The sequence below is a fragment of the Stegodyphus dumicola genome, chromosome 9 (assembly GCF_044657685.1).
Source record: "Stegodyphus dumicola isolate Sdum_Otavi_A_Nest chromosome 9, ASM4465768v1".
Lineage (NCBI taxonomy): Eukaryota > Metazoa > Arthropoda > Arachnida > Araneae > Eresidae > Stegodyphus > Stegodyphus dumicola.
Window position 1 is genome coordinate 179,950,037 of NC_140776.1, and position 15,662 is coordinate 179,965,698.

The window sequence follows — 15,662 nt, forward strand, 5'->3', positions numbered from 1 at the left end:
GCAGATTAACAGCACTCTGTCTTTAAAAAAGAAAAAAAAAAAAAAAAAAAAAAAAAAAAAAAACTGATGTGGGCACTTCATGACTTGCTTGTAAGCCATATAATATTATACACATTTTTTGCTGCATTTCCTTTAAACTCATTTCCTTGAATTTCATTAGAGAAATATTATATATATTTCGCATTCAATCAATTCAGTTTTACTTCACGGCAAGGCAAAAATACATAAAAACACAAAACATCTTCATTAAAAATTGTAAAATATAGAGAAACATAAAACAACAGATGCAGTTAAAAACAGTTACGAAAACAAATTTTACAATTAAAATTAAAGTTTCTGGGCGAAACAAGCAATTCAGCTAGCGGCCAAGAAGATAGCATTTTCGGTGCACAAAACTGAAAGTTAACTTTTGGTACCACTGAGCCCACTGAGCAAAAAGACACGGAAGTTGGTGCACAAAATGACTTAATTCACTTTTTCACTAAGATTTCCAAATGCAAATGAGTGGCAGCCTCGTTAGGCTTAGCCTCACTTAAACTTTTAAATTGTTAGTTCTACAACTATTTCATGCAAATTGACTAAAGGTATAAAAACCTTAACTGGAACATAAGAACAACATAATTCAATCATCTTTAAAGCAAAAAATGCACAACTTACCAACATATAAGAATAAAAAACTGAGCTCACCAAGCCGGGTAACAGAGTGGGTATATAAATATACATATGTAATACTATGCGATAGTAATTTAGAGTGAACTTTAAGTTTATTGCGTCATACTACTCAAACAAAGAAAGACAGAGCGGCAGCAAAAAGGTGTTTCAGCGGCAGGCGGAGAAAAGCAATCTCTGATGCAAGATGGCACGAATTCTTCATTTATAAGTTTATTGCGTCATACAGCTCAAACAAAGAAAGACAGAGCGGCAGCAAAAAGGTGTTTCAGCGGCAGGCGGAGAAAAGCAATCTCTGATGCAAGATGGCACGAATTCTTCATTTATAAGTTTATTGCGTCATACAGCTCAAACAAAGAAAGACAGAGCGGCAGCAAAAAGGTGTTTCAGCGGCAGGCGGAGAAAAGCAATTTCTGACGCAAGACTTAGACAATCCTATATTACCGAGCTATTGCAGGTGCAACGTTGCCGGTTCCTTAAATTAAACCCAAGGGCACATGACATAATGAATTCAGGAAATTTAAAACATCTCGGATGAGAAAACGGAGAAAGGAAAATTGAGAGGGGTACCAAAAGGAAAAAGGCCAAAGGCATCTAGCAGGTGAACGGAACTTGACAAGATGAAGTGGCACGAATTCTTCATATATAGGAGTGGTTAGGTAATATGCTCGAATGTTCTCGAAAGTACTGGTCTAGGGGGAAGATCCTGAAATTGTGGAAAGTTAATTAGAGGTTGCTTGTTCGCGTAGAGCAAAACCATTGTATTTTTTATATTTTACATATACATATTTACGTATAAAAGAGATGGATAAAGAAGGATGTTTTAAATGGTATATAGTTCTTTTTTTTTTAAATTACTGTTCTGTTATTAACATGGTCTTATATATTTTTTAAAATCGTCATGAGTAGCCCATGACGTGAAGACTTTTTACTTTTCTAACATAGTCCTTTACTTCCTTTTTCAACTCTTTCTGTAATTTTATAGTACAAGATTTAAAAACTAAAATTAAACTTTATAGATATATTACTGATATTTACAAAACAATTATTAAAAACCATTTGGACAACTTTTTGAGTTTTTTAAAGGCTTAATTGATTTTAAAATTTAATTATATTTTTACACTAAATAATATTATTTATTTCCCTTTTTGTTTTACATAAGTTTTTACTTAAATTTCATTCAATCAATAAGCAATCTTTTTCTTTGTCTAAAAAATAAAAATAAATTTTCCTTGAAATATTTAAAAGTTTTTCTTTTGGTTTCAAAATTACATATTAAGCACAAGATTTTAGCCTTTTGAGCGATTACTTTCTAGCAAAGGTTTTTTAGTTTCGCCAATGAAGACAAGATGGCAAGCCTGTACGTACCTTTCTGTTTCGACTCTCATGTTTAGACCTTGGAATCTAATGAGAGTGATGGTAGTTATTACTTTTAATAGTAGTTAATTACTTTTTATGTGTTCTAAATGGGTTTTCTCAACTACATCTTAATTCATTGGATTATCTGTTTAAAGGTAAACATTTTTATTTAAAATTTTTCACAGAAGTATTTTGTTTTTTCACTTTCGTTTTCAATTCTTTTAAAAGGATTGAATTTTATTTATTTATGGTTATTCTAATTTTTCTAATTAGAATTTACTTTGTTTTTTCCTTGCTTTGGGGAAGGGCCAGAATTTTCGGTGAGCTATTATAATTATAATTAAAATACGTTGAAATGCTTCATCGGCTAATTCTGGATACAGAAAAGCAAGGACTTTTGTAAAAGAGATATTTCAATTAATTTCAAAGTTTTCTTCCCCCCCCCGATGAAGTGAAATTGAGGTGGGGTTTTTCCTTGTTTGAAATGTATTGCTTTTAACATTTTAAAATTCTTTGTTGCATTTATATTGTTACGAATTTGGTATTTAAAAAGCTAATGTTAGTTCAATTAGAAATTAAATGGTTTTATTTCTCGCGCAGTGCAGCGCGTGACGAATATTAAAAGAAAGCTAAGCCGGAAAATTGAAAATACAAGAGCGCGTGCATTAAATAAATAAATATCTCTTTTTGATTTCGAGAAAGTACTGGAAAATTCTAGCGCGTGATTTTAAAATTTTATAAAAGGAGGAAAACATCTCAGTTTGGAGTAGTTGCTTAGTTTGTTGTTGTTTAGAAAACTACTGTTGTTGATTGTAGCGAATTCGCGGATTAGCGTTCTTTAGCTGTTTTGAATTACGTTCTATTGACATTTGAGTAGTTAAAAGAAAACTAGTGTGAGATATTGTAATACTGCATGATAATTTGAGAAAATTTCAGCATTTTTGTTGTGATAATAATAAATTTTTGTTCATTTTTCATCGGACTTGTGCATTCATTTCATAACGAACCCGTACGCACGCAACAATTTTTGGTGTCAGGAGTGGGGTTTGAATGCCAATAACAAGAGCGATGGAAGAACAATTGAGACAGCTCATTAGTGCTTTTGCTGCATTCCAAGAAAAGATGGAAGCTGGCCAAGCATCATTTAAGGAAGAAATGAAATTGGGCCAGGAATCCGTTAAGGAAGAAATGAAATTGGGCCAGGAATCCGTTAAGGAAGAAATGAAATTGGGCCAGGAATCCGTTAAGGACGAAATGAAAGCCGTTCAAGCTGGTCAAGAAGAAATGAAAAAAGAAATTACTTGCATAATAGAAAATAAATTTGAAGCTATGGAAGGCAGAATTGACGCAGTTGAAAATAAAGTTGGGCATATTGAAGAAAGAGTTTCTTCGGTGAAAGAAGAAATAGAAGAAAGAGTTTCTTCTGTAAAAGAACAAATTGATGAGAGAGTTTCTGCAGTTGCCAAAGAAATGGATACTTTAAAGAAATTCGTAGCGTCGGCAGGGAGCAGGAGTGATGATTTTAAATTCTTACCAATGCCTGCTCGTCCACCTCTGAAGCTATCCACATATGATGGGAAGACCTCCTGGCAGGTGTATAAGACACAATTTTCTATCGTGGCGGATGCGAATGGATGGGATTCCCAAGCTAAGGCCTGTCATCTCGCCGCTTCTCTAAGAGCCGACGCAGCGGATATCCTTCAGACTCTTCCCGAAAACAAAAGGTTAGATTTCGAAGCTCTGTCCGGCGCCTTGGAGTTGCGCTTTGGGGAGAAGTGTTTAAAAGACTACAGCAGGCTCCAATTAAAATCTCGTCAACAGAAGCCTACCGAAACACTTCAGGAGCTCGCCGCGGATGTTGAAAGGCTGTCCCATCTCGCCTTTTCGGAATGCCCGACAGAAACAAGGGAAATCCTGTCCTTGCAATACTTTATCGACGGCATCCGAGATACTGAAATACAGAAAGCTCTACGAATGGCGGATGTAAAAGACTTAAAAAGTGCTCTAGTTTACGCCATGAAATTTGAGGCAGCCCAGCAAGCCACTCGTCGAGACCGCCACCCAGTCAGAGCTGCTCAAGTCCAGGAGCCAGGGGATCAAGTCACCGCTCGACTTGACGATTTAACTAGACAACTGAACGTCTTGAGACGGAATATTGGTGAGAAGAAACCGACCGTTAAGTGCTGGAACTGCGGTGCTGAAGGACACATACGACGAAACTGCAAAACACCCCAGGGTACTGATGTTAAGACCACTTCTAACAAGCAGCAGGGAAACTAATTAGTGGCCATCTCGCGGGGCGGAGGTTGCTAGATAATGAAAAGCCCCCGTTTAAAGCGCTTCAGATTTCTGCAGTGAAAGGCGGCAGTAATGGACTTTTCATAATAGCACATATTAATGGAGTTCCGTGCAATATGACTATAGATACAGGAGCCAACGTCACCATCATCCGAAAAGATTTGGCTCAACAACTAGGAAACAAACTTATCTGGACGCCGCCCTGCGTTACCCTCCAGACTGTGTCCGGTGAGAAGATCGACATCGACGGAAAAGTAAATGTTAACATCACGTTTGGAAGTGCCGCTTACCATCACACGGCATATGTAGCAGAGATCACTGATTCTTGCATACTCGGATTGGACTTTCTAAGGAAATACAATTTTTCCTTGGATTTTAAAAATAACGAATTGCATTCTACATCTGAGGACATAGCGTTATTTCTCGTTAATGATGAAGAAGTTAAATCTGTCCATAAAATCATAGCACAAGACTATATTACAATACCGGCAAGAACAGAAATTTTACTTCCTGGATCCATAGCCGAAAATAGAAATTTCCGCTACGGCATCATAGAATATCCCAATAACTGTAATATTCCAAAAGGAGTATTAGTAGCCTCAACACTCGTCGACCTATCCAGAACGGTTATCCCGGTGAGAGTCGCCAATGTAACTGAAAAGTCGAGAGTTATTAAGAAAGGTGAAGTGGTTGCAACATGTACTCCAGTAACCAGCGTTGAAAAAAAGAGTAACATCCCAGAATCCGTGTCCTCAGAGAGCATTACATCGGAGTTATTGCAGAATGCACAATTAAACGATAAAGAGAAAAATGCTGCCGATCGCGTCATTAAAGATCTTCAAGTTGTTTTCTCCCGCTCGTCTTCTGACGTGGGTCGAACTAGTTTGACACAACATAGAATAGATACTGGCGATCATCCCCCGATCAAGCAACATCCAAGACGTCTACCGTTTGCTAAACAGGAAGAGGTGCGAACACTGTTAAAAGATATGGAAGAAGGCGATGTCATCGAGCCTTCAGCGAGTCCATGGGCATCTCCCATCGTTCTCGTCAGAAAGAAAGACGGCTCAACAAGATTTTGCGTTGACTATCGCCGGTTGAATGAGGTTACGAAGAAAGACAGTTACCCTCTTCCTAGAATTGATGACATTCTAGACACTCTTTCTGGAAGCAAGTGGTTCTCAACACTTGATTTAAAGAGTGGGTATTGGCAGGTAGAAATCCATCCTGATGACCGAGAAAAGACGGCATTTACTACGGGACAAGGACTTTGGCAGTTCAAAGTGATGCCGTTTGGACTGTGTAATGCGCCGGCAACATTCGAACGTCTTATGGAGACTGTTTTGAAAGGCCTTTCTTACGAAGCCTGTCTGATATACCTGGACGATATCATCATCGTCGGAAAGAGTTTTGAAGAGCATCTAGAAAATTTTAGAAAGGTGCTTCAGAAACTGAAAGAGGCCAATCTGAAGCTGACTTCCGCTAAATGCAAATTGTTTCGAAAGGAAGTGACTTACCTGGGACATGTCATCTCTGCAGAAGGTGTGCGCACGGATCCTGAAAAGGTACCAGCGGTTAAATCCTGGACGCGTCCCGAAAATGTCCATCATCTGAGAAGCTTCCTAGGGCTTTGCACCTACTATAGGAGATTCGTGAAGAACTTTTCTTCCATCGCAAGACCACTTCACAAGCTGACAGAGAGCAAGCAAAGATTCTTGTGGACAAAGGAATGCGAGGATGCATTTAACAACTTAAAGGAAGCTTTAACATCTGCTCCAATCCTGACGTATCCTCAGCTCGACAGACCATTTATTCTCGACACCGACGCGAGCAATGAAAGTGTCGGTGCTGTTTTGTCCCAAGAAATAGACGGCCAAGAACGTGTAGTAGCTTACTGGAGCAAGTGCCTGTCTAAACCGGAGAGGAATTACTGTGTCACAAGGAAAGAGTTGCTCGCCATAGTCAAAGCTGTAGAACATTTCCATCATTATCTATACGGGAGAAAATTCCTCCTCCGCACGGACCATGCCTCATTGGCGTGGCTTTTAAATTTCAAAAATCCTGAGGGTCAAATAGCCAGGTGGATACAGAGACTACAAGAATATGACATCACTATCCGTCATCGTAAGGGATCATCACACGGAAACGCCGACGCCCTGTCTAGAAGACCTTGCCAAGAAAACTGCCGATATTGTTCCAGGGTGGAAGCGAAATACGAACTGCTGACTCCGGTCGCAAGACAAATTACAACATCAACATCGGCTGCTCGAGACCCGTGGAGTGATGATGAAGTCAGGAAAGACCAGCTGGAAGACCGCGACATTAAACCCATACTTGATTTAATAGAGTCATCAAACAGAAAACCTACATGGCAGGACATTTCTATCTGTAGTCCTACAACAAAACAATACTGGGCACTCTGGGATTCACTTCACATTCGAAACGGCGTCTTATACCGGAAATTCGAGTCGGATGATTAGAAGACGTTCCGATGGCAACTGATACTTCCGAGATCCCGGATTCCTGATGTCCTCAAAGAACTACATAACAGCCCTACAGGAGGTCACTTTGGAATTATGAAGACCTTACAGAGAGTTCGTGAGCGCTTTTACTGGAATAATGCAAAGAATGACGTGCAAAAGTGGTGCCGATCTTGCGATGCCTGTGCAGGTCGGAAAGGACCGAGGAAACGCAGCCGAGGCAGACTGCAACGTTACAACGTAGGTGCGCCTTTTGAACGTATCGCCTTTGACATCCTGGGACCTCTGCCACGAACTGCTAATGGCAACAAATACATACTCGTTGTCATTGATTACTTCACCAAGTGGCCTGAAGCTTATCCTATTCCTGATCAAGAGGCAGTCACAGTAGCTGAGGTAATGATACAGCACTGGATTTCCAGGTTCGGAGTGCCTCTTCAGTTACATTCCGATCAGGGAAGGAATTTTGCATCGGCAGTAATCAAAGAACTATGCAAACTACTTGGCATTGACAAAACTCAAACGACGCCATTGCATCCCCAGTCGGACGGCATGGTAGAGAGGTTCAATCGAACCATCCTTAATAACCTCTCATTAGTGGTTTCCAGAAACCAACAGGACTGGGACAAGAAATTACCACTCTTTTTACTGGCTTACCGCAGTGCTGTCCACGAGACTACCGGCTATTCTCCATCACAGATGCTCTTCGGTCTTAACCTTCGTCTGCCTTGTGATCTATTGTTTGGCCGCCCTCCGGATGCTCCTTCATCGTCTGAGGAATATATTCAAGATCTCCAGGCCCGGTTTGAAGTGATGCACAATTTTGCACGAGAGCGAGTCAACTTGGCGACGGAGAAGATGAAGACCCGATACGACACAAGAGCTACTGAACATCAATTCCACGAAGGAGACAAGGTGTGGTTGTGGAATCCGACTCGACGGAAAGGACTTTGTCCGAAATTACAGTCACCTTGGGATGGGCCGTACACAGTCCTAAACAGGCTGAATGACGTCGTGTTTCGGATTCGTAAGTCTTCGAACTCTAAACCTAAAGTCGTTCATTACGACAGGTTAGCTCATTACTATGGCCATAGTACATAATGTAAATAATTGCAAATAGTATAAGACCATGGTCCATTTTTGGTTTTAAATGTGTATTTGATTTGTATTTGATAGCATTCGATTTGTTTTATGTATTGCATTTATTGTTCATGTTGTTTATTATTGTAATGTAATGCTTATTAATGCATTTATGCCACAGTTGTAATTTTTGCTTCCTGTCCAGGGATTGTACTGCCCGGGACGTGCAGTCCTTGGGAAGGGGGCAGTGTTGCGAATTTGGTATTTAAAAAGCTAATGTTAGTTCAATTAGAAATTAAATGGTTTTATTTCTCGCGCAGTGCAGCGCGTGACGAATATTAAAAGAAAGCTAAGCCGGAAAATTGAAAATACAAGAGCGCGTGCATTAAATAAATAAATATCTCTTTTTGATTTCGAGAAAGTACTGGAAAATTCTAGCGCGTGATTTTAAAATCTTATAAAAGGAGGAAAACATCTCAGTTTGGAGTAGTTGCTTAGTTTGTTGTTGTTTAGAAAACTACTGTTGTTGATTGTAGCGAATTCGCGGATTAGCGTTCTTTAGCTGTTTTGAATTACGTTCTATTGACATTTGAGTAGTTAAAAGAAAACTACTGTGAGATATTGTAATACTGCATGATAATTTGAGAAAATTTAAGCATTTTTGTTGTGATAATAATAAATTTTTGTTCATTTTTCATCGGACTTGTGCATTCATTTCATAACGAACCCGTACGCACGCAACAATATGATTATTTGAAATTTATTAATTATGAATTTCAATTTCTGTCTTTGTGAAATATTAGTTCTAAATTTTTTACTTTATGTCTTTAATGATAATTTTTCTGCAGATTAAGGCGAGAAAATGCTAGGAATGTTTGTGTTTTGTTTTCAAAAGAATTGTTTTGTAATTATAAGTTCATACAACATTATATATATATATATATACACATAAATTTAAACAAATTTAAATTTTAACAAACATGTATAAACGTAAAAAAGCAAATTTAAAGTTAAAATAATTAAAAAAATATGCAAACATATAAAAGATTTAATTTACAAAGTAATCTACAGTATCATTTAAATTCAGATAGCATAAGTAAATCAAGTGCAAAACCAAACCATGAAATAAATTCACCAATTTAGCAAATTAAAATTAATCTAAAAAAGAATTTTTTTTAATTTATAAGTGAATGACTGTTGAGCAGGCAGGAGACAGACTTCTCAAGGGTAAGTTGCCTCCAAACCTTACTCTCCAATCATTCAATTCGTGTTTCGTCATTCATGCAGGCAAGGGTAAAAGTCAAAACCAAAAGCAAAGAGTAAAGAATGTCCAAAAAGAAATACCAATAAAGTGGTACCTTTAGAAATTAGCAATTAAAAATTAAATTTCTAAATGGAAAATACCAATGAAGCCTTTTGAGAAATAAGTATTAAATTAAACTTTTTTAAAAAAATTAAATTTTTAAAAACTTAATTTTTCAGAAAAATTAATTCAGAAAAAAATGCATTTTAGAAACCCTTGTCTACAGAAACCTACCCGACACGAATATGCATATCAATAAAAAGAAACTAAAAAGGAACTAGACATAATTTATATAAACCAATAAGAAACAGAAAGAACTAATTTATAATTTAAAAAAAAACAAATATATACTTAAAAATATAATTTCATATCTAGAAAATACTTAAATACTGCATAAAAATATTTAAAAAATACTTAAAGCAAGTAAATAGTAAGTTTTAATTCTAACTTACCTACTATATTAGCGTTGGGGTTTACGTATATACATGTTTGTTAAAATTTAAATTTGTTTAAATTTAAATTTCATTCCTTGAAGCAATAGCGCAAAGAATTAATTTAATTTGTATTTAAATTAAATTTATTTAAATCCAATTTATTCTTATACATACACATATATATATAGTATTTTTTATTTAAAAACATGATTATTGCTGTTCAAAATTGATCTGATCAATTTTCAGTATCAGTAATATCATGTTTTTAAAATAGTCAAAAAGTAAGAAATTTAGAACCTATTTTACACGAAGATCCAAAAAAGTGAAATTCAGTACTAATAAATTTCAAAATACTCTATAGATACATAAAATAAGAATTAAAGAAATGGGAATTTGAAAACTAAAAATTACAAAAACCTGGAAAAATACACCAATATTAGAAAAATAAAGAAGAAAAATTCCATTAAATCTGATGTAACGTTATCAAGGGAGAATACATCAGACTCAATTACAGCCCTCCTTCCACTTCAGAAACCTTGCATTTCTGTATTCAAAATTAGCCAATGAACTATTCTAAAGTTTTTTTTAGTTATAACAAACAGTTCATCGAAAATTTTGATGTCCTTCTAGAGGCAAGGAAAATTCAATGTTAAATCAAGTAAAAAAAAAAAAAAAAATAAAATTATACTTTTCCACTGTATTTAAAGTTTAAATAAAAAAATTACAAAAATAAACCGAGAGTATAAATTTAAAACTCATTTAGAGGACGAAGTAACAATTTGGTAGTGAAAAATAGTAAACACATCCAATTGAAGAAAATCCTAAATTTGAATAAAGTAAATCGTTAAGCAATGTTTTACATTAATGTAAGATTAAAATTGAAAAAAATTGAACGTAAAATGTAGAAATAGAATGTACTAAGAAATAAAGCACGAACACCGTAATCAAGTATAAACTACAATTTTGAGTTATGCGAGTTAAATACACACGTATGAAAATACACGTGCTGAAATCGCTTCTGAATGCATTTTACAATCCGTTTTGAAAAAAAAAAGAAAAAAAAAGAAAAAAAAAAAAAAAAAAAAAGAGTCCTTTATCCTTTTATTCTGCTTGTACGTACAGATGTTACGCAGAAATATCGTTCAACTAGATTCGAGAGCGGTCGCTGAAATATGATACCCGAAAGATACTTCCTTTACTTCGTACAAGGAAGTTAAAAAAAAAGATTAAATTTTTTTATTGAGAAAGGACGGAAAAGTTGCTACTACAAACCTTAAGAGAATTTTTTTTTTTTTTTTTTTTTTTTTTTTAGAAAACGCAAAAGAGAATAAAAGAAATTCGTGAGCTATCAAGAGTAACAGCAGATAATGTTATAGCACTTAAGATTTCTTCAATATTCAGTTTAATTGTACTTAATACAGAACATGCAAATTTTACACAAGGAAAAACAAATTCTAACTGAGAATTTTATGCGAGTTCATAATTTCAATAAATTTCTTATATAAATACTCTTCTTCAGTGGCATTTACTTAATTTATTCCTTTTTAATGATGTTTATTATTCGTTATTGGCAATGTGTTCTTTTTCTTTCGAGTATTAATTTAAGTAATCTAATATACTTCTTCAAATTAAACTACTTGAAAATACAGATGAACTGTTACTATTATTTTTCTGTTAATTATAATATGAGTTGTTACTCATTTTTGTGTTTAATAATTAATACGTTGGCGACAAGTAATATCCTTGGACTACTTCTATCTAACCAGCTCACGTATAATGTTAATTTCAATCAGCAGAAGATTACATATATTGGCTAGAAATGCAAGTATATAAAATTCTTTTTATTCAGTTAAATTTCGTGACTCTAAAGCGCATAACAATGCATAAAAACTACGAAAAGAACAAACAATTAACATCGTTTGCGAATCCAAACTCCATATTTTAGCTTTGCATATTTTTTAAAGGTAAAAAATCCACACTGTAAGCAAAATCGTTACATCAAAGAATGATTGAAATTTCATAAGAAAAGGATATATCCGAGGATAAAAATGACAGTTTTTTATACCAGTTTACATTTTTATTTAAATACGTTTTCTAAAATTATAACTTGAAATTAACAGCAGTTTACAAACAAACAAACAAACCAAAAAAAAAAAAAAAAAAAAAAAAAAAACTAACGCGTTACAAATATAAACTGAATTTTATTTTGAACCTTTACCTCTGACATAGCCGCTAAAAGTTAGTATTTGCATAAAAGTGCAATGTTCGGTATCCACTATAAGGTTTGACAAGAAAATAAAAAAATAAACTGTCATACAAATCGTTCTTCCTACCTGCGCACGTTTAACGATTTACTTCATAACCAACGGGAAGAATCCGCTTGCCTCACTGCGAGGATTTAAAGGCAACTCTGCTTGATAACCGTGAAGACTGAAAAACTGTTTACATTAAGGAAATGTAGCAGCTGATACAGGTTTTCGATCATAGGTCAGTGTAGAAGTTAAAGAAGAAATATCGGGCTTTAAACGAAAGTTTCCCGCCACCGCAAATATCATCTGCGCAAACAGTTCGCATTGGCGTGTTTAATCATATTTCGCTTAGCGATTTTTAGTATTTGAAAGAAAGAGATTTGCTTTAGAACACTGTGTTGTGAAATTTGTAAAATAATATAGTTATCGTTAAGGTGTCTGAAATAGAACTATGACACTACCAGATTAGAACCATCATTTGCTTCCAATTCTGTTGCAAACCGTCAGCTACAGAACGTCACCAAATCATGTGCCCAGCCTGAGGTACTAATTTTGTATCATATGACACTGTGAAGAATTTAGTACCGAAAGCTCAAAAACATGGACTATGATATTCAAGAAGTAGAGCGCTCTACTGATGTTGATAAAGCTCGCCTGAGAGAATATGTGGAAGACGATCAGTATGCAACCACTCGGGAGCTTGCTAAGGAGTTATTATAGACGTTAGGGACAATGTCCATTAGTCGCGCTATACAATGCATAAACTTGACCAACTTTCTGGGCCGAAAGCCTTGAAAAACTACCAAAACGTAGGTAGAGAAAAATCATAGATTTGGATGGTGATTACTAACCGCACTAAAGGTACTGTTTTTTTTTTTTGTTTTTTTTCCCCTCTCTAACTTTATTAATTACGTTTTTTTGGCGGAAAAGTTTCATTACAGCCAGATAATTCTAGAATAAGGAAACCAACTGAATTTCTGATGAGAATGGGAGTTGAAAAGCAGCAAAGCTATTGAATTTCTGTAGAAAACATTTCTAAAGATAGCTGAAGGGGTAAATTATCTGAGAAGGCCTCCGTCCTGAGGACAAACCAAGCGGAGTAATGCCAACTTGAGTGAGTGACGGGGTAACGTGCGCACCATTCCTCTATCATTGTGGTAAATCGGTTTAGCGCCACGTCCACCATTCACTAAAGTTGCACATAATGCTCGACACAGTACTCGACATAATACTGTACATAGTACTTAAAATAATACTAGCTAATACTTAACATAATACAATACTTAATACATACTTGCCATGATATAATACTTGACATAATACATATTTAACATGATATAGTACTTGATAATGCCCACTCAGAAAAAAATTCAAGAGAGCCTGGATGACCGGATGTTTGTAGCTTAGACTGAGGTAACTGCTGTTTCTTTAAGTACTGTAGACATCTTACATGGTGATGTTGCCTAAAATTCGCTGATGTATGTTGCATACAATAAAAATGCGTTGCCTAGAAGGAGAAGTTACATTATATAACACTGCACTTAAACTACAATTATTAAATTATGCAGATGATAAAACAGTAAAAAGTGAATTAGTGTAACTAGGTCAGAGGTTGAAAGCATTTGTTTAATCACTGTTATCGTGTACGCGTCGTTCCATTATTTCCGGGCCCACCAGCGGCCGAGCGGTAAAGTCGCTGAACACTGGTAGTTCGGTCCGAGGTTCGAATCCCACGAACGGGCTGGCTGTATAGTCGTTTTCGTGATTTTACCCATGTGTAACGTGTATACGAGTCAGTTTCCCTTAGAAAGTCCTCCAAGAAGGCATCCCTCGCCTTAGGAAGATAGCCCTAGTATGCTTTGCCATAATTAAACCAACCAAAATAAATGTATTATTCGCATCGTACAGTCTCAACTCGTTTCTTAATTTCCTGCCTGATTCAAAAATATAGCTTTAGATTTGAGATGTTCAAGACCTCTCTGCAACATTACTTATATATTTAAAGACTATAATATTTTCTTATATACCTCTAGAGCAGCGTTCTTCAGATTGTGTTCCAAGGAACCTTGGCGTTCCACGAGTCAAAATAAAAATTCGAAAAGAAAATCCACACTTGTTTGGCTATAATGCTTATTAACTAAAAATATAAAGCTATATTTAGTTTTATACTTTTACCCTTGCCTTTCCTTATTTATATTAATATTTTTATAATAATAATATAATATTTATACATATATTATATTTTTATGATAATAATATAATATTTACACCCTTATTATATTTTTATAATAATAAATATAATATTTATACCTTTAATATATTTTATAATAATAATATAATATTTATACTTTATTTGTATTAGTATTATTATTATTTATACCTTATTTTGCCTTACTGTATTTATACTTTTCATTTTGCTTATATGGATGACGAAACACGAATTGAGTAATTGAAGAGTTAGGTTTGGGGACAACTTTCCCTTGATAAGTCTGTGTCCTGCCTGCTCAACAATTATTCACTTATGCAATTTTTAGGAATAATAAATTTTTTGGACTATATTTTTTCATGGTTTTTAGATAAGTGTAATTAATTTACATATGCTCTTAGAATTTAAATGATATTGCAAATTAGTTCGCAGCAATAATAATTACTTTTATTTTTAATTCTTTGCAATTAACATTTCTTAATTAAATTTTTAATTTTATATCTGCTTTATACGAATAGAGAATTTTATATTTTCTTTACACGAATAGAGAATATTTGTTAAATTCAAATTTCATTCCTTGCAGCAATGGCGCAAAAGAATTATTTAAATTTAATTTAACTTTACTACTTTCTTGTGAAGCTATATTTAGCTATATTATTAATTTTAAAACTTAACATGTAGTCATTATATGTGAAAGAAAATGATATGTAATGTTTTGCGAACTAAACAGTATTTTAATGGAAAATGAATTTAAACGAAAATGTTAAAAATTATACGTGGAAGTACCTTTTTTTAATTTAAGAAAATTATAAGAGAATACTCCCCCCCCCACACACACACAAAAAAAAAAACCTGTGTATGATTGGATAAAAAATCCGTTCGAGTATTACTATAAATCAGAAGTCTTAGTAATAAAGGAAAGGAAAGAATTTATCGACGTATCAGCAAAGTGGATGTTAAAATCAAAATTTAAGCAAGAACATCTAAATTTTGGTTTGCAGGTTCATGAAAAAAAATTTCTCACGCAGTCACAAATAGTCTAATGCCATTAGGAATATCGTAGTTAAGTAAAAAAAAAAAAAATATTACAGCGTATGTGGCAACAAAAAACAAAACTATAGAAATAAATTAAATGCAGAATATAATATCGTTACCAAACACCCAGATGCGGTCTTAGTAGTTTGAAATCTAACTACTAATTATACTGTGTGATGCTATGAATACTTGTATGAATATTTCTGTTGAAAATTCCAAAGTTCTGAAATATTTCTTTTGATAAAAATAAATTTTATGAATTTATTATCGGACTTGTGCATTTAGTCTATTACGAACTCGAACTCGTACGCACACAAAAATATAATGAAAAAATAAAACATTTTATAGGAAATTATATGAAAAACTTTTAGTTGTTGATATATGGAAATTTCTGGCAACTCTGGATGAGGCATAGGTATATTTAAGTGACTGTAATAAAAAATGAATAATTTTCTGTTGCTCAACTGATGAAAATTACCTTACAATACTGCTTCATGATAATTGCAGGATTTTTTATAATGGTAAATTAAAGCTAAAAAAAGACTCAAG

General features: G+C 34.4%; 1 protein-coding gene across 6 annotated transcripts in view; it reads right to left on the reverse strand.

Annotated features, from left to right (window-relative positions):
- LOC118191981 (organic cation transporter protein-like) overlaps positions 1-12,116 on the reverse strand; it is a 92,674-nt gene extending 80,558 nt beyond the window's left edge. For 2 of the 6 annotated variants that reach the window (XM_035362858.2, XM_035362854.2), the window contains exon 1: positions 11,957-12,115. Coding sequence is in view for 1 of the 6 variants with exons in the window: in XM_035362857.2 (XP_035218748.1) it covers positions 11,842-11,850 (9 nt within the window). In the remaining 5 variants the exon portion in view is untranslated. Of the gene's footprint in view, positions 1-11,841 lie in introns of all 6 variants that reach the window. The other 4 variants (XM_035362856.2, XM_035362859.2, XM_035362855.2 and 1 more) reach the window with 4 other exon arrangements.
- Positions 12,117-15,662: the final 3,546 nt, after the last annotated feature.